The sequence below is a fragment of the Plectropomus leopardus genome, chromosome 12 (assembly GCF_008729295.1).
Source record: "Plectropomus leopardus isolate mb chromosome 12, YSFRI_Pleo_2.0, whole genome shotgun sequence".
Lineage (NCBI taxonomy): Eukaryota > Metazoa > Chordata > Actinopteri > Perciformes > Serranidae > Plectropomus > Plectropomus leopardus.
Window position 1 is genome coordinate 31,228,336 of NC_056474.1, and position 23,612 is coordinate 31,251,947.

At 38.0% G+C, this 23,612-nt stretch overlaps 1 protein-coding gene across 1 annotated transcript in view; it reads left to right on the forward strand.

Annotated features, from left to right (window-relative positions):
• Window positions 1-486: 486 nt before the first annotated feature.
• The window catches only part of depdc5 (DEP domain containing 5, GATOR1 subcomplex subunit), a 34,961-nt gene continuing 11,835 nt past the window's right edge, over window positions 487-23,612 (forward strand). The window contains 35 exon segments of the mRNA XM_042497240.1: window positions 487-749; window positions 1,685-1,752; window positions 1,849-1,936; window positions 2,054-2,100; window positions 3,626-3,711; window positions 3,783-3,866; window positions 3,954-4,003; window positions 5,405-5,474; window positions 6,191-6,269; window positions 6,381-6,406; window positions 6,408-6,443; window positions 6,527-6,596; window positions 6,680-6,752; window positions 8,096-8,199; window positions 8,308-8,382; window positions 9,268-9,402; window positions 9,507-9,568; window positions 9,644-9,717; window positions 9,825-9,894; window positions 10,005-10,041; window positions 11,003-11,123; window positions 11,554-11,777; window positions 11,874-12,074; window positions 13,021-13,156; window positions 13,259-13,350; window positions 14,301-14,360; window positions 15,348-15,531; window positions 17,084-17,244; window positions 18,671-18,791; window positions 19,733-19,900; window positions 20,848-20,989; window positions 20,991-21,071; window positions 21,608-21,744; window positions 22,577-22,673; window positions 22,992-23,054. Of these exon segments, the coding sequence (XP_042353174.1) occupies window positions 1,695-1,752; window positions 1,849-1,936; window positions 2,054-2,100; window positions 3,626-3,711; window positions 3,783-3,866; window positions 3,954-4,003; window positions 5,405-5,474; window positions 6,191-6,269; window positions 6,381-6,406; window positions 6,408-6,443; window positions 6,527-6,596; window positions 6,680-6,752; window positions 8,096-8,199; window positions 8,308-8,382; window positions 9,268-9,402; window positions 9,507-9,568; window positions 9,644-9,717; window positions 9,825-9,894; window positions 10,005-10,041; window positions 11,003-11,123; window positions 11,554-11,777; window positions 11,874-12,074; window positions 13,021-13,156; window positions 13,259-13,350; window positions 14,301-14,360; window positions 15,348-15,531; window positions 17,084-17,244; window positions 18,671-18,791; window positions 19,733-19,900; window positions 20,848-20,989; window positions 20,991-21,071; window positions 21,608-21,744; window positions 22,577-22,673; window positions 22,992-23,054 (3,312 nt within the window). The 5' untranslated portion in view covers window positions 487-749; window positions 1,685-1,694.

A 23,612-nucleotide genomic window follows, 5' to 3' on the forward strand; every position in this document is an offset into this window, starting at 1 on the left:
TAAAACTTTCTATTCTGGATTTTGTCTTCAACTTTTAATTTTTAAACATCAAAGGGTGAGTTTTTAAAATCTTCCAAAAAATATGTCAAAGAGAAGGTCATGCAAAATTTCACATGTTGCTCAGGGAGGCTCAAGTAAAATACGGAGCGAGGGTTTAAAAAAAAATTAAAAAGTCACAGCTCAACCACACCCTTCCTCTGATGAGTAAAGAACTGTCCTCTACATCATAGTTGTTTGCCCTTGTTTTCAGTTGGAATATGACCAGGATTTCTCCAGAGTACATAAACAATTTAAAGACACGTATGATATATCTGGAATATGGCGGGGTTCGTTAATATATCGGGTTATACTGAAAAACACGCGATATCATCCTCCAAGAGAAGCGAAGCTGGAAATAAGTGGAGTGAATCCTCTTGTTTCGCCCAGACACTCTTTGACCCGCCGCCAGCCAATCACATCACACATTCCCATGTTTTGGAGGAAGTACGACCCCAGAGAGCTCGCGCTTGGCTAGTTAGCTAGCAAACCGCTGTCTATTTTTCACTTTAAAACGGGGACATTAACTTATTTCATCTATATGGGTGCATTTTCATTGCAAATAGTTGTTTAACGTTGTGACTAGCGCTAGTCAACTCAGTTTACTAGCTGTATGTTGTCTCAAATTAGCCACATGCTAGGCTAGCATATGTCAACACCACAGGGCGGTGTGAGCTGCCAGGAGTTAGAGTTTTTGAGGAGAGCCTGCTGAGGTAACGGTACTGCCATTATCCTGTGTGTTCACTTGTCTTAACCTACAAGCCATAAAGTTTCAATGAATACTTTAATGCTACCATAAGTCACCCTAAGTCTTATACTTATTGCATGTGCTGGCTCCGTGTGATAGAGAGAATGGTAATGTTGCTCCTTTCTGAAAGCCTGACAGACTGTGAGCTCATCAGAGATCGACGGAAAATTAGTGTTACTTTGAACAACTTAATTTCAGCCAAAACGCAGCTTTCGAATTAGTTTTCCCAGCACACTTCTCTTTACACAGACTTCTAATGTTACCTACACTACTGTACAGAGGACTTTAGAGACTGTTCGTTATTTATGAGGGGAAGGGTTGTGCAAAATGGGGGAGGTACTTCACATAATATTTTTTTAACACTTGGGAGGGAGTTAAGGCTATTTATTTAGCCTAAGGGAGGGTCATTCAATTGTAAACTGTATTTTTTGTTTATATTTTAAATTCTCTCAGGAACCCAAATCCACCAGTGGATGTGAAAATATGTTTTTTTCTTAAAAAATCTTCAAAATAAAAGACTTACAGCTAGAAACTGAAATATAGTCATGCATTCCCCCCTAGTTGCTCAGGGAGGCTCGAAAAATATATAAATATAAATATTTGTAGCTCTGAGGAGGATCATAATATATGAAATGAAAAAGGGAAGAAAAAATAAAATAATTGAAGTTAAACCCCAGCCAACCTGCTACTCTGATAAATAAAGAACAGTTACTAAGGTAAATAATATATCAAGTGTAGCTTTTGTAACAATAGTATAATTTGGAACAGTATAACAATGAATATATTGTTAATATAGTCAAAAAGAAATGGAAAGACAATTTAAAAAAAGAACAAATTCACATCAAAGGCCATGTGCTAATTTGCCTGCAACACAAGTAAACTTGTGATTTTGTTCCCCAGCTAGTTCATCATGAAGACCAATAAGTCATACAAGCTGGTGCTGCACAAGAAAGGATTTGGTGGAAGTGGTAAGCAAGAACCTGCAGATCACGCAGTCTAAGTGTATGTTTCTCTTACAAAAGATTTTATTCCTATGAGGTTGTTTTTTCTTTTCCTTTGAGCAGATGATGAGTTGGTTGTCAACCCAAAAGTTTTCCCTCAAGTCAGTCTGAGGGATATAATCGAGATCGCACACCCGACAGATGAATACAGGTGAGCTTCGAATAATGAGAGGATCACTGTTGTATATTAATTTACATATCACTACACCACTGATCTATTATAACACCCATATACATATAATCTTGTGTTGTGTCTTTTTTTCCCCAGTCCCCTGCTGCTCCAAGTGAAGAGCCTCAAAGAGGACCTTCAGAAAGGTGAATTCATTTTGATCTAAAACTGTATGTGTAATAATTTAGTTAGGCTAGGTCAAATGAATATCGAATTATTAATTATTAATAATAATAGTAGAGTGTAGAGCTGAAATGATAAGTTAATTAACTGTGTCAATATACAGAAAATTATGTAACAGCTTTTGATTTAAATTAGTTTTCACAGTCTTTTTTCAAGTGGTGATACCTAAGATAACCTGGGTCCTTTTTTTGAATGTGAGAATTTGCTGCTTTTCATTTTCTTTTGTCAGCTAAACTGATTATTTTTGAGATTTTGAGTGTTGGTCCGAAAAACAAGCAACCTGAAGCAGGGATGTCTGATCAAGTGTTTTTGCCTCAATCCCGATCCGAGTCATTTGATACTGAGTATCTGCTGATACAGGGTCCTGACCTGATACTTATATTTGCCTGGATAATACAGCTGCACAATGCGCACTTCAAGTACTTTAAAGTACTGACAGTTTATTGGCTCTGCAATACGATACAAGAAAACATGTCTGCATCCAAACATTTTATTAAGGGTTTATTATTTTATTTATACAAATAACAAACAAAAAATAATTGTATGTGGCTCGTAGAATAACAAAGAAAACAAATTAAAATGTGTCTTCAGAGAATGCTCTGAAATCGACTTAGTGTAGCATTGTAATAAAAGTACAAAACCTTAGAAATGAGTAATAATCACAATTCCACCTCAAAGTAGTGTTATAACTGAACTTGAACATTTTCAGTCACAACAAATAAAAGTCTGTCACCATTCAGGTTGTTACAGCATTATAGTAAAACTAGTTCACCAAAAATGAACAACAATTTAAATAAAAAAGTTGATCAGGCCCGATACTGATCCATCCGATCCGACTGGGACATCTCTAACCTGTCAAGCATTGTGATTAACCCTTTGAAACCTGAGGAAACTGGCTTTCTTTCAAAAACATGGGGAGAGGATGATAAGCAACTTAACAAGAAATGGCAGAAAAAATAACAAGAAATTAATACAAATTTACAAGAAAATCACCTAAAAATAATCCAAAAACAAAGAAATAACAACAAAAAAAGAAAAAAGTTAAAGAATAAAAAAACAGGAAATGACCTGAAAAAGTAAAATAATGGATATAAATAAATAATACCATACTGTACATATTTTATTGAACCTAATTTCAAATATATAGTTATAATGAATATAGTTTTCATGATATTTTTCTCTATTTATTTGATGATTTTATAATGATTTCCCTGCACTGTTTTTTCACTGTTCAGTGTTACTGGGTTTTTTTCTTTTTTTTTGTAGGACAATTCTTACCAAGTTGCTGATGGCCTTTTTCATCATGTTTTCAACAGAAATTCAACCAAATTTTCTCCCGTTTCAGAGGTTTTAATGCTCGTGAAAGGCGTCTGAATGCAGCACAAAAAAAAAAAAACTGATATTGATGCAGCGTTTAAAGGGTTAAGATGTAGATTCTGTAGTTGGTGGATATTTTCATGATGTGGTTGATATTTTGTTCTTATGTAGAGACGATCAGTGTGGACCAGACTGTAGCTCAAGCCTTCAAGCTGCGGGCCTACCAGGATGTCATAGTTAACATTGTGGACCCAAAGGTACGTTCACCAAGACCCTTCTGTGTCTCCGTCTGTTGGACAGAATCTCTCAGTGTGTGTTTTCCCGGCAGGATGTGACTCTGGACCTTGTGGAGCTGACGTTCAAGGACCAGTACATTGGCAGAGGGGACATGTGGAGACTGAAGAAGAGTCTGGTGGGTCCTGTGGGACTCTCTGTCTCTGGCTATAATGTGTAAGAGCACAGTGATGTGAGGATTTAACCATTTCAATCTTTGTTGCAGGTGAGCACGTGTGCTTATGTGACGCAGAAAGTGGAGTTCGCGGGAATCAGGTAGGAAGCATACGTTTTATTCTCTGCACTCTGTCTGTGTAAGTACATTTAGAGCGACGTGAATGTGCTATAAATTGATTTTTTAATTATTTTAATTATCACCAAAACAGGCTTGAAGTGAAGTCTTTGTAACTGCAGTTTTTTGTAAATATTATGGCTGCCAATAAATAAAATAAATAAATTAAATAAAAATGGTATCATAGTTAAGTTCTAACTGTGGTAGTACTTTGCTCTTGTCAAATAATGTCATAGTCAGGAGAGGAAATGCACAAATTCAAACTATTCACTAAATAGGAGACCGAACTTTTAATATGGGTTAAAAAAATAAAATAAAATAAAATAATACTTTTGGAAAAAAGTTGTATTTTGTGTTAAAGGTCTGATTTCAAAATCACATATTTTGTACAAATTCAAAATATCCACTTAATAGGAGAGGGAACCTTCAACATTTGGTAAAAAATGAATAAATAATTAAATGTATCTGTGGTCACATGGTGAGAGCAAAGAGGGGAGGACTAGAGTCTGTTGCCCCTAAAGTTGGGGAAATAGTCTGAAGTCGTGCCATTGATAACAGTCCTTACTTTGATTTTATTAAATCGCCAAACCGATTATCAAAACCAAATTTTTCAAAAACTTAAAGAGGCCATTCTAACCTTTTTCAGCATCGAGGGAGAGTAGGATTCTGGATATGTTCTTTTTCGGGGCACAATTGATAATATTAAAGAAAAAAAAACTATATATACAACATATAATATATATAATATAAACCCAGTTTGGTCAGAATTAGGAGCGTCTCCAGCTCTTGGAAATCATTTTGGTTACTTGCTTATAATCAGTATTTAACCTTTGAAACCTAGATGGACATAAATTTTTCTTGTGCTGCATTCAGATGCCCTTCACAAGCATTTCAACCTTTGAAATCAGAGCGAAAATATTTAATTCTCTTCAAAAACATGGGAATAGGCAATGAGAAAACTGCAAGAAATCGGTTTAAAAGAGGTGAGAAGACAACAACACAAAAATCAATGTTAAAAAGAGGAGAAAGACAGAGAGAAAATTACCCAAAAAGGGGGAAAATGATCAGAAACAATATATATATAAATATTATTTGACTTATATATTCAGAATATATAAGGAATATATAACACTATTTTATTTTTAGCATTTTTTGAAGATATTGTTTATTTTATCCTTAGAAGGTAACACTTTAATAGCTTCAGTAAAATTTCAGATGCTGAAAATGGTTGCAGTATGTGTTAAGGAAAGAAAAAGAAAGTGGACACATCTATTTAGATAGAGGCTGTCCTCGTCTCTTGTGCGTAATGGTGATGATGACTGAAATGAATGACTTGGCTGTTTGTGTCACACTGTGCGTGCTCATGATGATTGTTCGCTGTCCAGAGCCCAGGCCAGTGAGCTGTGGGTGAAGGGGGAGAAAGTGACCTGTGGGTACATCAGTGAAGACACCAGGGTAAGAGCAGTTTTTGGAGGCATGTGCTGATATGCACGGACAAAACATCAGTCCATGCAACTGAAGTATTCACAGTCTGTTCGATAGTCAGAATTTTGGTGTGGAGGACGGTGAAGTAGTCTGGGATGTTTAGAGTGCCACATTGTAACTGAAGAACTGTTGCAAGGTTTGACTCGTGTCTCCCACATCATTACAAGAAAACTCTTTACTTTTTAAATGAAATCATCAAATGTATAATCAGTCAACTGGGCTGTGATTGAACTGCATATTAACTTTTTACCACAGGTAAATCCAAATTGCACTTTATAGTATGACGGTTGTTTTTTGTTTAACAAATTTATGTAAAAAAAAATTAATAAATATTTTCTGAGATTATAAAAGCAAAAATGTACAAAAAAGTCCTGAAGGCATTTCGCTCATAAATGTGAGTTTTTCTCGCACTTTATGAGAAATTGACTTTATTATCTCAGAAAATATTTATATATTTTTTAGGTCATGCAGGCCATCATCTGCTCATATGGCATGGGGAGATTCTCCGTGTAGTTGATGAAAGGGTGCTGTCCTCGTCGACTCTTTAAAAATTGCACAACAATATTAAAGTGTCATATGTTAACTGTTTAAAACAGTGGTGGACCTGTCTCCCTTTGGCTTCTAAAGCTTGCTAATAAATACTACAGTTTTTATTAATTTCACTTCATTGTGACCTTATGAAACAGGTGGTGTTCAGATCCACATCAGCAATGGTGTATATCTTTATCCAGATGAGCTGTGAGATGTGGGACTTTGACATCTATGGTTAGTTGTTCCTCTTTGATTTGTTACTCACTTTGTCTGCAGTTTGATTTGCTTCTCTTGTCGCAATGCTTCTCTGGAGGTGACTGCCTGGTTGAAATGTTTTTCTCTCAGGTGATCTCTACTTTGAGAAGGCTGTAAAATGGTTTCCTGTCTGACCTTTTTGCCAAGTGGAAGGTTTGTGATTTCCCTTTGTCTGCCTCTGTGCTGACATTTTTCTTTCAACTGTGAAACTAATACGCTGTTTTCGTGTAAAACAGGAGAAGAACTGCAGTCATGAGGTGACAGTTGTGCTTTTCTCACGAACATTCTACAACGCCAAAACTATCGGTGAGTCTGTTTCCTGTGTCATCACACTGAGTTACGATGCATTTTTATGTATTTATACTAAATACAAATGTGATTTTCCTCAGAGGAATTTCCTGAGATTCTGAGAGGGTCCATCCGACAGGATCATGAGGGACGTTTTTATGAAGACTTTTACAGGTAACTATAGTCACTGTAGATATTATCTGCCTTATTTTAAAGGGATAGTTCACATCTACAGGTAACTATAGTCACTGTAGATATTATCTGCCTTATTTTAAAGGGATAGTTCACCCCAAAATAAAAATTCAGTCATTATCTACTCACCCTCATGCTGATGGAAAATTGGGTGAAGTTTTATAGTCCACAAAACACTGCTGGAGTGGTTGCTCTTATCTCCCAAATTATTAAAGCAAATGGTGACTAGGATTCAAATGTTAAAAAATACATTTAGAAAATATTTCTAACAGGATAAAATGATAATGTGTTGACATTGAATATACATAAGGTCAAAGGTCAACTGTGACATCATTATGTTCCGCAAAAAATGCAGTGACATTTTCAAAGGGGTCCCTTAAGCTCTGACCTTAAGATACAGTAGGGAAATAAGTACAGAACACGTCAACATTTTTTTCAGTTAACATATATCCAATGCAGCTACTGGCATAAAATTTACACCACATGCTGATATTAACTCAGTTAACGAGTTAACACAAATGAAAATAAAAACACTTGGGAAAAAAATGCTGATATTAACTCAGTTAAACTATGCAGATTAGAAAAATGTAAAATTTCAATTTGTAGTAAAATGACAGGAGAAAACAGTATCAAACACATGAACTGAATTCTATTTCATACTTTGTGTAGAAGCTTTTGTTTGCAATGTCAGCTACAAGATGCTTCAGGTAGAAAGAATCTAACTTTTTTATGGATTGAAATGTTACATTTTTTTAATCTGCATAGTTTTACTGCACTTATATAAGTATCTGGTCTAAATTTAACATTAAAACTGCATTTGTAATATGATACTGAAAAAAAATGTTGACATGTTGAATACTGATATCCCTTCATGTATTTGAATGAAAATGGGTTCTGTGGGAGCTGTCGGTGGTCTCGAGCACACAAACATGAATGCAGCTCTCACACTAGGAGCTACAGGCTACAACAAGGCACAATGAAGCCAGTGATGTTTTTCAAAACAACTTGGCATGTCGGGGCTTCAGGACACTTGTATTACTTTGGATGAGCAGTATGGAGACATTTTTTGCTTTTTTTAATGTATTTCTTTAACATTTGAATCCTGGTAACCATTCTCCTCAAGTGTTTGGGAGATGAGTGCAACACCTTTTCCCCTGTGAAACTCAGATGGTGTTTTGTAGACTATAAAACCCTCGGCATGAGGGTCAGTGGATAATGAGTAAATTTTCATTTTTGGGTGAGCTATCCCTTTAAGCTCCCCTGAATTACAGATGCGATGATAGAGGGTTTTTCTTTGTGCCAATGCTGAAGTGTTTTGTGTTCAGGGTGGTTGCTCAGAATGAGAGACGGGATGAGTGGACGTCATTACTGGTCACCATAAAAAAGCTCTTCATTCAGTATCCTGTGCTGGTGCGGCTCAAAGAAGCAGGTAGTGAGTTAGTCAGATGTTTTGCAGACTGATAAATCTTTGGATAAGGAGCTTTCTGTAACCACGATCATGCGTTGTGTGTCATGTGTCTACTTACTTTTATTCCAGATGGTTTTCCTACTGGCTACAACTCAACTGCTGCTCAAGGAAACTACCTGGAGGCCATTAATCTTTCCTTTAATGGTGAGTAGTCTGGTAACAGAATAGAACGGCTCTCAGAGAGACATGAAATGATTTTACCATGTCTTCATGCTGAGCAGTTGATTCTTTTTCTTATCTAGTTTCAAAAGTTTATTGGTTATTCGTTTTGTGCTTTTTAGAAATGAATACAGGCAATTTTGTTTCTCAGCACTCATGTACTCACACTTTCACATTAACTGTAATGAGCTATGCCAGAGCAGAGGGCACACAGGAAAGATGGATGTTTTGTTGTTTTGGCATTAGCTACAGTCCACCTTTGCCTGTGTGCTGTTCAGAAATACACTGAGAGCAAAGCAAGCTAATCTCTTGTACACTGTAAAATCGGACAAGTTGATCTTACTCAAAAAAAATTTAAATAATAGTTAATATAACTATATAATCTTAATTTATGTTTATTTCATATCTCTATGTGTTAGGTTTACTTGAAATGTATCTGTATTTACCTAATTCTGTAAAGTTGTAACAAAAAATAACAAGTGGAATTAACTTCAAATAATTAAATTAGGTTGACTTAACTTGATCATCAGAAAGAGGATTTTGCTGATGATGAAGTAAGGAGATCTGTGAGTTTTGTTTTGTTAACAGAAAACACAAATATGACTGACTAATTTGCAACGGGCAGAATACAAATATATAGCACAGTAGACTTGGTTTACTGAAGTTGCTAAAACTTAGGATAGTATCAAATTGAGGACACTTTGGGGTAAAAAGACTTTTGAAGATATACCCTCTTGAAGTTGAAAACCTGTCCTTTAATATTAAAAGTCAGGTGAGTTTTTGTCACAATTAATTAATTAATTAATTAATTAATTGGTAATGGTTGGAAAAGACAAGAAGAAAAGCTGATGATCACCATGTCTACCACAGTGTTTGACAAGCACTACATCAACCGAAACTTTGACCGCACCGGCCAGATGTCAGTGGTCATCACACCTGGGGTGGGAGTGTTTGAAGTCGACCGTCTGCTTATGATTCTCACCAAACAGCGTATGATCGACAACGGTGAGCGTTACAACACAAACTTCAAACTGAACAAATGTGTTTGTTCGCAGAGAATCAATGGTTCATTGCATAATGACGTTAGTGACATGCTATTCCCACTGTAGGTATTGGGGTGGACTTGGTGTGTATGGGGGAGCAGCCTTTACACGCAGTGCCATTATTTAAGGTAACACATTCAGAGTGTAAGCCTGTCTAGATGCATTATATACCTGTTGTTTTCTGATGGTCGTTCTCTCTGTAGCTGCACAACAGGCCGACGCCCGGAGACTCTCGTGTTGGAGACGACTATAACCTTCCTCACTGGATCAACCACAGGTGAAACAACATGACTGATGAGCAAGGATGAATTCAAATTACATACAAAGGTGGAATTGATTAATGTATATCTTGCTTGCATCTGTTTTTACTTTCCACACCCGCAGCTTCTACACTTCAAAAAGTCAGAACTCTTGTAGCTCATTCACCCCCCGAATCAAACTGGCCGGCCGTAAGGTGCATTTTACATATTTTTGTATTTTATAGTATTGTTGTTTGACTTCAAAAAAGCTGAAAAGCATTTTTTTGTATGTTTTAACATCTCATTTAAATAACCATTCTTCTAGCTTCATGCTGAGAAATTCAAGAGCAGCAAAGACCACAGTAAGTTGTAACCCTTTATGGTATCTCTTTAACTCTTTCAAACCTGGATTGGCATCAGTTTTCTTGTGCTGCATTCAGAAACCTTTTTTACAAGCATTAAAATCTTTGAAGCCTGAGTACACTGATTGATTTGTTTTGAAAACATGGGGGGGAAAAAGTAATCAGCAACTTGGCGTGAAATGTCCTGCAAATTGCAAAAAAAATAAGAAATGTAATGAGAAAATGACCTGAAAGAGAGTGAGAGAGTCACAAGAAAATGATCACATAACTTGGTAAAAATATCAATAAAACTGTATTTACAGCACTTATAAGTATATATTTTACAAAAAAAGTGACAGAATGTATATCATTATAGATTATATTTATTTTTTATTTTATCACTTTTTCTCAGGTCATTTCCTGTGTTTGTTATTTTATTTTTCTTTTCTTATTTGTGCAAAAATAATAACCTACTTGGCATTAAGTATACTGAGTATTTTTTTTTAGTCTTAGCCTTTTTTTCACCTAAAAACATAGTGGCATCATGACAAAAACTTGACATTTAAAGGGTTACAATTTTGAAAAGGAATGAACATTTGATATTTATGATTTGGACTGATGTTGGTTAAAAAATTAACTCAATCAAAGTAGGAAAGAATATTAATTTATAATATTTTTTAAAGCTTGATTTTGAAAAGTGCATTTTGTGCGCAGAGCAATACCTTTGTGTAATATTAAAGCGGGCCCTAAGCGGTTGATCACGTTTAATAGAATAAAGTCTAATTATCACGTGACACAAAGGCTATAGTACAGTCGTCATGGAAATGAAGTCCTCATCAAACAGCGTCTGCACACAAATTTTAAACATCCCTAGCATGTCCACTAACAGTCTGTGCACTCTGAGTTCTGTTGTTTCTTGAGGCATGAAATAGAGAGAGATTTTTTCTTGCACTCCAACCCTTCCTTTCATGACCTCTCCCAGCTCTCTGCGCTCCGAAGGACTCTGAAAACAGCCTGCCGATTCAGGTGGACTACGATGCCTATGATGCTCAGGTGTTCAGACTACCTGGTCCCTCACGGATTCAGCGGAGCACCAACTTCAGGTATTTCTTGCACAACATGAAACTACACTTGGTGAAGTACAGAGGGTAGTTAAGGCCATCCACACCAAGAAGGATAACTAGAACTATAAAAAGTTAAAAAATTAAAAATCATTCCACCTCAAGTGCAGTGCACGTGCAGTGAACAATATATTTTTGATGAACGGTAGAGATACTAACAGCCAATCAGAAGTTGCCTTATTTAGACTTCACATCCAACATAGATCTTAACATCTAATCTGGACCACAATTTCTTTATATTGTAAAAGATTGAAACTGTGCACTATTTTACTGTATGGCTTGCTTGTTTCTATTCCTGTGAATTTTGTCAACAATCATTGATTTGTCTCCCTGACTGTAGCAGATTATGGCCAGCAGATGGTGCTGCTGACCTTTCAGCCATGTTGAGCAAAAGTTACTGTGTGTCTTTCAGGATGGGTCGAGACAAAGAGACGAGTGGGAGAAAGAGCTGGGGCTCGGTGGACGTCAGCGCAGGAGTAGGCGCATCCCCCCCTGTTCGCTCTGGAGGTCCAGACGAACAGCGCAGCCTGGCCTCTGATGATAGCCTTGGTCCTGTTTCCAACATGTTGCTGATACCCCGCATGCCTCCGGCCCAGTATGAAGTCAGCAGCTCGCTGGGATATACCAGCACAAGAGGTAACGCCTTCACAAACACTCCACAGGGATGTGATAAAGTGTGCTCCACCTCTCCTCTATCCCATTCCCGTTGCCTGTGTTTTTTTTTTGTTCCAGAGTTGTTGGAGAAGATGATGGACTCCCAGCGGGACTCCAGTGCGCCGGGCAGGTTCACAGTGGGAAGTGCAGAGTCCACCCTGCATATCCGCCCTGGAGGTTACACCCCTCAGAGAGCACTTATAAACCCCTTCACCCCATCCAGGATGCCCATGAAGCTCACCTCTAACCGGCGGCGCTGGATGCACACCTTCCCTGTCGGTGAGTGGACACACAGCTATATGGAAACAAATGTATGCAGCAGTCAGAACATTTACATGATGTTAGACAAAGTCAAATTATTGTTAGTCCGCCTAAAACTGGACTTTTAAAATACATGTCAACATGTTAGTCCAACTGAAATTGTGCTACATTGAATTTCTTGTTGGACTTACACACCCAGATAATGCAGTTAGGGGTCAATTTACTCTTTCATGTGTACGCCTCAGCTGGACCTGAACTGGCTTAGGCGTTCTGCACATGCTCCATAGTCCCCACACCAGGGGACTTTTTTCATTTAAAAACATAGTGGCATTATGACAAAAAAACACATTTAAAGGGTTACAATTCTGAAAATTAAGGAATATTTGATATTTATGATTGGGACTGATGTTGGTTAAACATAAACTCAATGAAAGTAGAAAATATTATTAATGTATATTTTTTAAAGCTTGATTTTAAAAAGCACATTTTGTGCACAAAGCAACATGAGTGTGTAATATTAAACTGGGCCCTAAGGGTTAATGAGAATGTGTTTTTTGTATGATCAACGAATCTATGAAAAACAAGTTCTGCGTTTTGTTATTCAGACTATTTAACACTTTGTTCATGATCATGTCCAACTCCTGACCAGATCTCTATAAAATCAAGTTTAAAATTCATGGTCTACAGATGATGACTTCTAATGTTTTTTGACACCCTGATTCCTCAAAATGTCAAAATGCCCTCCTGACGCAGATTTGTCTCATAAAATTTGCTTTGGAGGTTCAGTCTTCAGAGGATAAACTGAAATATTTTTGTTAAATCCCTGAGGTTTTATCTAGCACCACCATCACACTCATGCACACAAGAAAGATCAGATGCTGCAAGGACGATTAAGGCTTTAATGAACACTCTAGTGCAAGTATTCATCCTAGCATCAGACTGTATGCGCATTGTTGTTATACAGGTCCTTCTGGAGAGGCAATCCAGATCCATCACCAGACTAGACAGAACATGGCAGAACTGCAGGGCAGCCAGCAGAGAGATCCTGCACACACCTCTGCTGAGCTGCTGGAACTGGCCTATCACGAGGCAACAGGAAGGTTAGACACACCTACCATGAGGAAAATAGTTCCTTTGTACAGAAATGTAGCTTGAAGCACAGACAGTGAAATGAATGCTTATTTTTTATCTTTTTATTTAAGGCGGACAGCCTCCAGGCATGTAGGAGAGAACGGCCTTTGCATTGGTGGAGGGATGGAAGAGTTTACTGGAAGTCCAGGGAGCAACTACAGTGGTGATACTCTAAAACTGTGTTCTCCTGAAACATACTGAGCATTTTAACCCTGCAATATATGCTTTAGCTGTGCTTCATTCGCACTGACAAAAGAAGCTCAGTGTCGTTAGTCATCCTTCCAGTTACCGTAAAACTTTAATTAAAAACCAAGTGCCAGTTAAACACTGAGTCCTTTTTAAAAGGCAGGAGTGACTTCACATTTTGAAAGATACACTCAGGTCTCAAATCGACACTGGGTCTGGTTGCCATAGATGCTGCAAAGCAGTTCATTTCTATCAAAGTCCTTTGGAGGTATGAAACCTCTTAAAGCTCGTTAAATCATTGGTTACCTGCTTGAGCTAATGTTAGTACATACAAATAGAAACGTTAAAACTTTTGTCAGTATAGACTTGCTACTCATCAATAGCTCAGTTACATTCTCTACTATTGATATCACTCAGTTGGATTAACAGAAACCATGAGCACCAAAGTATAATTCATTCACATTTACTGGCCTAGTAAACAAAAGAGAGACGAAAAAAGTGGTGACTCCCTGCCTTCGAAGTAGTCTTCCACTCACTGTGGCAACTGTATATGTAGTTTATGTATAGAGTTTCCACTCACAGTTTCCACAGTGAGTGGAAACTACAGTCATGTGATTAACCAGACTAAAAATTATTCAGTTATTCACTGCTTCACTTGTGTGCCAAAATTCAGCTGAATTACTTTTAAATACCTCCATTGCAGAAATTGATATATGTGATTAAGTTAGATTAATGAATCACAGAGCATGTAATTATTAATTATTTTTCTGTGTATATATGTGTGTGTTTATATGTATGTGTGTAAAAACTTGATTAATTGAGAAAAGAATCATCAGATCAGTTGGCAATGAAAATTATTATTAGCTGCACCCCTTTATAGCTTGTATCTGTGCTGCTCTTTCTTTGTTTTAATTGATCTCCGCACAGGAACTCTTACCAACCGTGGTTCCACCTTTGAAGACTTTCCCCCGAGCGGTGCTGATCCAAGTGAGTCCATCTTGCCCCTACGAAAACAACAACATGTCAGTTGATCAGTAACACTGTCATATGGCCATACCTCAGGATCAGGGTGATATTCTAAATCAGTCAACTGATAACGGCAATAAACCTTCAGTGGTGTCTTTAACCTGTGAGGGTTTATTCAGCTTTGGCAGGCAGGTTTCTCTGGGCGTCTCCAGGGGTCGCAGGTAGAAATCTCTCTCAAAGGTTATGTGACTCGGGGTTACCCTTCCTCCACCCTCCTCTCTTTCTCTGTCTTTTCTATCTATTTCTCTGGGCTTTCTGTTCATCTCAATTCCCATGAGGATATATTACCAGATCTTAAAATCCCCTAATTAATTCGCCCTCCTGTAATTTTCCTTCACCATGACCTGTTTGCATTCAACAAGCCTAGCCTATGTATATCTCACCTCTGCATGGCAATAGTAGAGTATTTCTCCTGTTAGACTGTTAATTGGTGCTTCTATCAAACAAATCTTTCTTGTGCACAATATTTTAGAGTCACCTCACCATTTGTATGTTTGCATGATGTGATTTCTATGCTTAAGTTCACGTCACAGTTCACGCCTCTGCTGAGCTCAGGACACAGTTTTCACTTGCTTGTGAGCGATGCCGATCACAGACTGACTGTCACAGAGCCACAATCTGCATGTTTGATCACTGCTGTGCCAGGACTCAGGAATCAAGGCCAGTCAAAGTAACTCATTCTGTTTTTTCTTCCCCTCTCTTCCACTTTATTTTTTTGTCTTTGTATCCTCATCTACACTTTCTTTTTCATCTTCATGTCTTCATCCTCTCTCCTCCTTTCTTTACTCATCACCCTGCTGTGCTTCCCCTTCCTCTCTATATCTATCCCCACCAACCTCCACACATACATGTGCCTCTCCTCTCTCTGGGTACATGCATTTGTCTTTGCTGTGGGGATTTTTTTTGTTTGTGTGTGTGTGTGTGTGAATGATGTGGGTGCTCCTGAAGCCCTGCTGCTGTCTGCGCCCCCGACAGTGCCCAGCTTCTGCTGCACAGTGGGGGTGGACTGGAAGTCTCTGACCACACCGGCCTGCCTGCCCCTCACCACCGACTACTTCCCTGACCGACAGACACTACAGAACGACTACACTGAAGGCTGCTACGACCTGTTGCCGCACAGCGACCTGGAGAGGTACGTATGTATGAAATTATTTCCTGTGAAACCAAGTGAACAAGTGACTCTTCTGAATATTCCACAAGGGTCAATCCTTGGTCCTCTTTTATTCAACATTATCTCTGCCACCCCAAATTGTAATGTACATTTTTATGCAGATACCATATGCCTGTTATAAATAATGGCAAAACAAAGTGTTCTCTAGGTCACTTAAGAGTATCCAGCCTGCTGCTCATATCCAAACCCTTCAGAGTTCTGCAATTGAAATTGTTGAATTAATATTTGGTGATACTGGATAAATTAGGCTTGGGCGGTATATAATATTTGATACTTTCATACCTTCAAACATTAGAAAACCACAAAATGTTAACAAAAGTAATATTCTCGCACGTATTTTCCTTACTTAAACAGAGAAAGACAACTCTACACCTTTTTAATTCAACTTTTTCTCTGTCACAGAACACTGATGGGACTTAATTCCCTCTTTGACTCATCATAAAACACACCTCATTCAAACTCAACAGAAACAAAACAAAACTCACCCAAACGATCTTGGTTACTCTTGTTAGTAATCTAGTTAGTAAGTCCACTGTTCCAACAATCACCAGCACTGGTTTGGTTGAAATAAATCCCTAATTCACCAAGTTAGATGTAAAAAACATGCTGTTCTTCCCCATGGTCTCTCTCTGCCTGCTGGCCGCTGGCTGTTAACAGTCCTGTAACTTCTTCCTATGTTGCTCTGCCTTTCAGCTCAGCTGCTTGTTCAGCGAGTAGAGACCAGAGACTGGTGCGCGCTGTGCACTACATACAATGAGTTTAATGGAAAGAGGAGCGCCTGGATTTATGTCAGTATTGAAAAACATGCTTTCTGGATTTCTAAATACCCTGGTACACCGTTATACCATACCGCCTAAGCCTTTTATATATGCATGCTTCCACTCCACCTTAAAGCCTCTTGACTCAGTGCGTCACAGTCAGCTGCGATCAACACGGTTGATACATTTCTCACACACTGAAGCATCTTCTATGTGAAGGTGAAACGCTCCTCTTTAACAAACAGAAGGGACCAGCATTGTATTTTTATTTTTAAAGCTCTACTGAACAAACTGCCTACTTACCTCTGCTCCTTGTTTCATTAAACACAGTACTTACATTGTCAGGTGTCGGGACATCTTAACATTAGCTGCACCTCATGTCCACACTGAACTTGGAAAACATGGCTTTGAATACTGTTACACACAAATGGAATGAGCTCCAAAAACTGCATTCTCTTATTCCATTTTAAAAAGTTGTACTTATGTACTTGAGTGAAGAAAATTATTTTGCAGTTGCATTTGTAATGGCTTTTATTAAGTGAAAATATGTATTATGTGCATCTATCTATGTTTGAACTGTTATTTTTGTACAAAGTTCTCTATTAAAAAAGATATTCTAGTCTCAACAAGACTGCCTTTTTAAATCAAAAGGATTACATGAATAAAGTCAATATGGGTTCTTCTGAGCAGCATTTAGCAAGTAAAAGGCTCAGACTGTTTATTCATCTGTTTTCATGCTTCTGTCTCTCTCTCAGACGGGAAGATGAAGCGCCGGTGATGAGTGCATCACAGGTGTTTGAGGAGTTTATCTGTCAGAGGTTGATGCAGGGCTACCAGATTATCGTCCAGCCCAATAACAGGAAACCACAGCCGGCTGTGGCCACTCCGCTCGGCAGCAGCCCTCTTTACTCCAGAGGTAAATCACTCAGTGCGTTTACATGCACAGTTTAGTGGCACTACAGTTACAGCTCAATTAGGCCATTTCATTGGACTACTGTCCTTGTCCCAGTATACAAGCACCGGGGAAGAATCCACTTATTGATGGAAGTCTTTCTGACTCCACTTTGGTATGTGGAGATATGCCCACTTTCAGCTAGCTGCTATACAGCTATATTATTTATACAGTCTGTGATATAGTCTGAATCACCATCATGACTGTTTATTTACAATAACTTTGGGGTAGAAAACCGCTGCGTCATGCACAAATAATCACACAGCGAAAGCAAACTCTGCCTTCACTGGTTAGTTTTAAGCCCCCTAAAAATATTAATATCAGTATGTGTAGCCTATGCTATATGTAAAACATTTTCACTGCTTAAACAGCCCTTACCGACGGGTATTCAAAGCCGCTATATCAAAAATTTTACTCCAGTGAAAGGCAGAGCTGCTGCTCTTCCCCTGCCTCCATCAGCTGCTGTGGAAGCTAAAGAGGAGACAAGTTTCAAATATAGTGAACACTTTGGTACTGATTTTTTTTTGTAAGTGGCTAAAATGTGTTTTGCTGCGGCCCCGTTCACAAGAGGACATCACTTAGCTTTCATGCTGATGTTGTGGGACTGTACTTTATTTATTTGCGGTGTAATGTTTTTGTTTAAAATAAATATTCAATATTTTATATATATATAAAATACTGAATTTACAAGTTGAATACCCCTTGCCTAAGCGAAAATGAAAAACAGGTCTCTTCTCAGTTCTTACATTTTTTAAAATGCCTGACCAGTTTCACAGCATCCCTTCCCCCTTATAAATAACAAACAGTCTATCCCAACCACAGAGGGAGGATGGTGACCAGGAACACACGCAGAATGCCAATTCCAGTTTAAGTCTGACTGAGCTGTTTACATGACGGAATAGCTCGACTTCCAATTATTTGGGTGTGTTAGTCCAATTATGAGAAATTCGATATAGTCCAATTTCAGTTGCACTAACATGTTTACATATATTTTAAAAGTTCAGTTTTAGTCAGACTGACACAATAATTTTAATTTTTCTAACATCATATAAACATTCTGACTGTTTCATATCATATCAGTTTTGTAGGTATATCTATTTAAAACCCTTGACATCTTTAGGTTGTCCAGTGTATTCTTTATCAGACTGTAACCAAACATTATTTGATTTTTAAATAGGACTTTTTGCAGGAAGTCCAATTAAAGGTAACTTGATATTGGATATTCATTGGATATAAAAAAAAGCTTTACTACCAAAATAAATAACAACTTAAAAGTGTTTTTGTGATAACTCATAGAAAAACAATAGTCTCTGAGTATTTTAAAAATATGTTAGAAAACATTAACAGAGCCAGGGTGACTGCATGTACCCTCTTCTTCTCTGGTTTTCAGGTTTGGTGTCTTTGCGTCGAGCAGAGGAGGAGGAGACAGTTTACTGGCTTAGTATGGGCCGCACCTTCCATAAAGTTTGCCTCAAAGACAAGATCATCACTGTCACTCGTTACCTGCCCAAGTGAGTATACCCAGCATCCCCAAACATATGAAGAACTCTTTACTTGTCATGTTGAGCCTTTCAAATGGATAAAAGATGAAAGAAAAACCAGCATATTTTATCTACTGATTTCTGACTCGTATGTTTCAGGGAAGTGTTCTCACTGCATTTCAATTGGTGCATTTTAGAGGCATTTCATTCTTCATTTTTTGATCATTTTGGCTGTGTTCATGCATATGGCATACATTTTGGCAAAATTGTGCATTTTAGTTTAATTTTGGGATTACCAGGTCAGCTCGTACAATAAGTCTAAAATACACTGTGGAAACAAAGCTGTCACATTCAGACTGTTAAGTGCAAAAAATGCTCTACTGGAACCCATTCAAACTGACATTTTTGATCCCACAGCCATCAATGCATAAAAAACATGCTTTTTATTATTTCTGGGTGTCATTCTGGGCTTTTGCCTTGGAATTTGTCATTTTTACAATTTTCTACCTGATAGTGTCATTTTTTACCATATTTGGCGTATGGAAAAAAACATGCTATATTGAAAATAATTATTTTTTGTGTTTTTTTTTTCATCTAAAAACATAGTGGCATCATGACAAAAACCTGGCATTTAAAGGGTTAAAATTCTGAAAATTAATGAATACTTGATGGTTATGATTAGGACTGATGCTGGTAAAAGAAATTATAATTCAGTGAAATTAGAAAATGACAGTAAGGCATCATTTTTGTTAAAGCGAATTTTGTGGGCAGTGATGCGAGTGTGTATAATATTAAAGCGGGCCCTAAGGGTTAAAAAAGGGAAAAAAATGCAGAAAGAAATACAACAAAAAAAGGGAATCCTATTCCATAATGACAGAGGATTAAAGACGGGCTTCCTCTCTGTTTGTGTGTGTGTGTGTGTGCGTGCGTGCGTGCGTGCGTGCGTGCGTGCGTGCTTGTGTGTGTTTTAGGTATCCATACGAGTCAGCGCAAATCCAGTACAGCTACAGTCTGTGTCCTCCGCACTCTGATGCTCAGTTTGTCTCCTGTTGGGTGGAGTTTGGCCACGAGAGACTGGAGGAGTACAAGTGGAACTACCTGGACCAGTACATCTGCTCTGCTGGCTCTGAGGACTTCAGGTTCACACAAATACTCAAACACATACACATTATATCTATTTTTAGCTCTTACTGATTTCAGAGCTCAAATGTGTGTATTTATGTTTTGTTTGGGGTCAAATCAAAGCCTAATGTGTGATCTACTGTTGAGATATGAGTTTGAGTGAGTTTACACTAATATGCTGCCTTCACGTGCTCCTGGGAAACATCGTATTTACTGTATTTACTAGTAACGAGCACATGAACGGCCCTCCAGAGTTGAAAGTAGGAGTGAGAAATCGGGAAACTTGGATGATACCCAAGTTGCTGAGTTGTGATGTTTGCGTAATGTTTCAGCAGAAATGGTGCAAACAGTGTCAACACTACTTTTAGTAGTTGCACATTTTAGTATCTGCATCTGTTAGCTGCAGCAAGCAAGCAAGCAAACTTTGAACTGTAAAGCATGCCAGGTGAGTATACTAACATCGATAACAACATTATTTTATAACATGAGTTGCTGACTTGATGTCATAAATGCATAAACATGGTGACAATAGTCAATGTTTAGTCAGTGGTCAGCATCTTTTTTATTAATTCACTTCAGTCACTTCAATTTGTGATCTAATTTTAAGTGTGATATGGGATTAATGTTAACTGTTGACCATGCAGAGTGACCTAGATTAAATAAAAAATACAATATATATAAAAAATAAAATAATATATTTAATATATAAATAAACTGGAAACAGCTACCAGCCTCTTGGTTAAATGCTCTTAGCATTAAAATACAGCCTATCTTCTTTGTAGCTTCCACATAACCTCAAAGCTCATAAACACAACAGTCAGAAGAATGACTTTTTTGAAATATGTCCATGGTATATATATATATATATATATATATATATATATATATATATATATATATATATATATATATATATATATATATATATATGATTGCTGTGGCTTTCCTCTCCTCTCCTCCACAGTTTGATCGACTCTCTGAAGTTCTGGAGGACTCGCTTCCTGCTGCTGCCGGCTGGAGGAGCTCGGCGGGTGGCAGACGGGGAGGGGCACTGGGACGTGTACGGGGAGGGAGCAGGTGCTGGGATGGGTGGCAGCGGGGACTGGGGTCCTGCTGGATGGCTTCATCCGCTTCCTTGAAGGCCTCAACCGCATCCGGCGTCGCCATCGCTCTGACAGGATCATCAGAGTGAGGCTCTTAATTTACACTACATGTTTTTACATGAAATATTTCCTTACAGTTTCCTGTAGATGTCACAGCTTTATTTCAGGCTACACATATTTTCATATTTTATGAACCTAACACTCATAGTGAAATCATTTTTTTCAATTTTTGACAACTTCATCTTGAAGTTGTGCTTTGCATTTTTTGACCTCTCTCTTGCTTTTTTGATTTTTTAATTTTTGCTACTTCATATGTCTACTCCACTACTTTTAAACAGCAGATAGAAATATTGTTAGTTTACTCCACAACATGAATCTAGCAGTAGTTACTTTGCACATTAAAATATGTTGCATTGTAGTAAAAAAAAATTGGGCCACTTTGATCACCTTCAACATTAACATTTGAATGCAACACTAATAACAAACCTAATGATAAAATATATAAAATTACATACAAACAGAAGATATTTTGCAACATATGTACCAACATCTCTTAACATTTGCTCTGTTGACATCTGTATTTACTGCCATTAAATGGACACTGTTTTTTTTTTCACGTAGCAGAAGGGCACACCAATGAAGGGACTGCAGGTTACCAGTCCTCTCCCTACGTATCCCACTGAGCCCGTGGTGCCCCCACAGGGAAAGAAAGGCACATCAGCTTTATCAGCCTTACTGGAGATGGAGCAGAACCAGAAGTGGGTGTCTCCAGGGACTGCAGGCCAGCATATTGTTTGCGTCTGAGCCATGAATCTCACTTTAACCCTCAGGGACTGTTTGGTGCATTTTAGGCACTTTTCATTCTTCATTTATTGATCATTTTTCCTGTGTTCATGTATATGGAATATATTTTGGCAAGATTGTGTATTTTTGTTTAATCTTGGAATTCCAGCTCAGCCCCTACAATAAGTCTAAAATACACCGTGGAAACAAATTTGTTACATTCATAGTATTGAGTGCAAAAAATACTCCATTGAAACGTCAATTTTTGATCCCGCAGCCATCAAAGCATAAAACATACACTGAATTATATCTGGGTGTCATTCTGGGCTTTTGCCTTGGAATTTGTCATTTTTACTTTTTTTCTCACGTTTTTTTTAATATAGTTGGCATATGAAGAAAAAACATGCTATTTCCACCAGGTGCACTGTCACTCAGCATCCCATCAGTGATGCTGCTAATCATTGACATATCCCAGGCTGCGATAATAAAAAAAACAACAAAAAACTTTGCATGTAGTATATTGATAATAATTCTTCTTTTTTCATCTAAAAACATAGTGGCATCATGACAACAACCTGGCATTTAAGTGGTTGAAGTTCTGAAAATGAATGACTATTTGATTTTTATGATTAGGACTGATGTTGGTTAAAATTGAACTCAATGAAAGCAGAAAACAATGCTAATGTATAATAAATATAATGTATAATTGATTTTGAAAGGCACATTTTGTGCGTAGAGTGATACAATTTTGAGTAATATTAAAGCAGTGCCCTAAGGGTTAACTGCATTCTTTCTGCTTCCTATCAGGACTCTGGAGGAGCAGCAGCAGGCAAAGCCCTCAACAGCCGTCAGTGACCCTGCAAGTGTCGCCACAGCTTCAACATATGTAGACAGTCCCCGCAAGGTGAGCAGCTGTACTGTGTGTGTGTGTGTGTGTGTGTGTGTGTGTGTGTGTGTGTGTGTGTGTGTGTGTGTGTGTGTGTGTGTGTGTGTATGTGTATCACAATACATGTTTTGCTTTAGGCATTTAGCTGCTGCTGACACATTGAAATGTGTTTTAATCACCATGAAAATTGTTGGATAAAATGGTTCTTTGCTTTGGTTTGGGGCTTCTGCTTCCATCTGCCCCCTCCCCGGCCCCGACCCGCTCTGCTCTGCTGTGTTTCTGCTGCTGGGCTTTGGGTGTCTGATTCTGGGTTATGTTCCTCCTGTGTGCTGACAGGACGCTGCCTTTATTTTGGATTTTATACGTAGCCCTCGCTCCTCCTACATCTATCACTCTCAGGTCAGTAATGAGGTCCCTTGGCATCGCTCAAGCTTTGTTGTGTGTGTGTGTGTGTGTGTTTGTGTGTGTCCACATGTGTTTGTAGCTCCTCTAACTTGCACTGCATTTACTGCATGGCGTGCAGAAACATTTTATGTTGGAGTTGCATGATGTTTGAACTTGCAGTGCCTCATCAGATTCCAGTTTTCACTCTTATTGTGTTTCAACTTTGTGCCAGTGCTGTAGTGCCTGCAGGTAGGTACAGTAGTGACACTTACAGCTCTCACACCGGAATCACATTTATTCCAAAGTTTCGTTGTGACGATTCAAGCTGTCAGCAGTTCCCTACAGCTCAAACATTTAGACTTCAAACCCGTTCAGTGAGGTTAGTTCTCCTAATTTGACCACATAAATTGCAAATGTAATGCACTGAAAAAAAGGTGTACATCATGAAAAGGTTAGATCTTGATGGTGATAGCAGCAGTTAGTGATTGATTGGTTAACCCCATGAAACCTGGAGCGACATCACAGCTCTTGCGCTGCTTTCAGATGCTCTTCTCAAGTATTTAATTCTTTGAA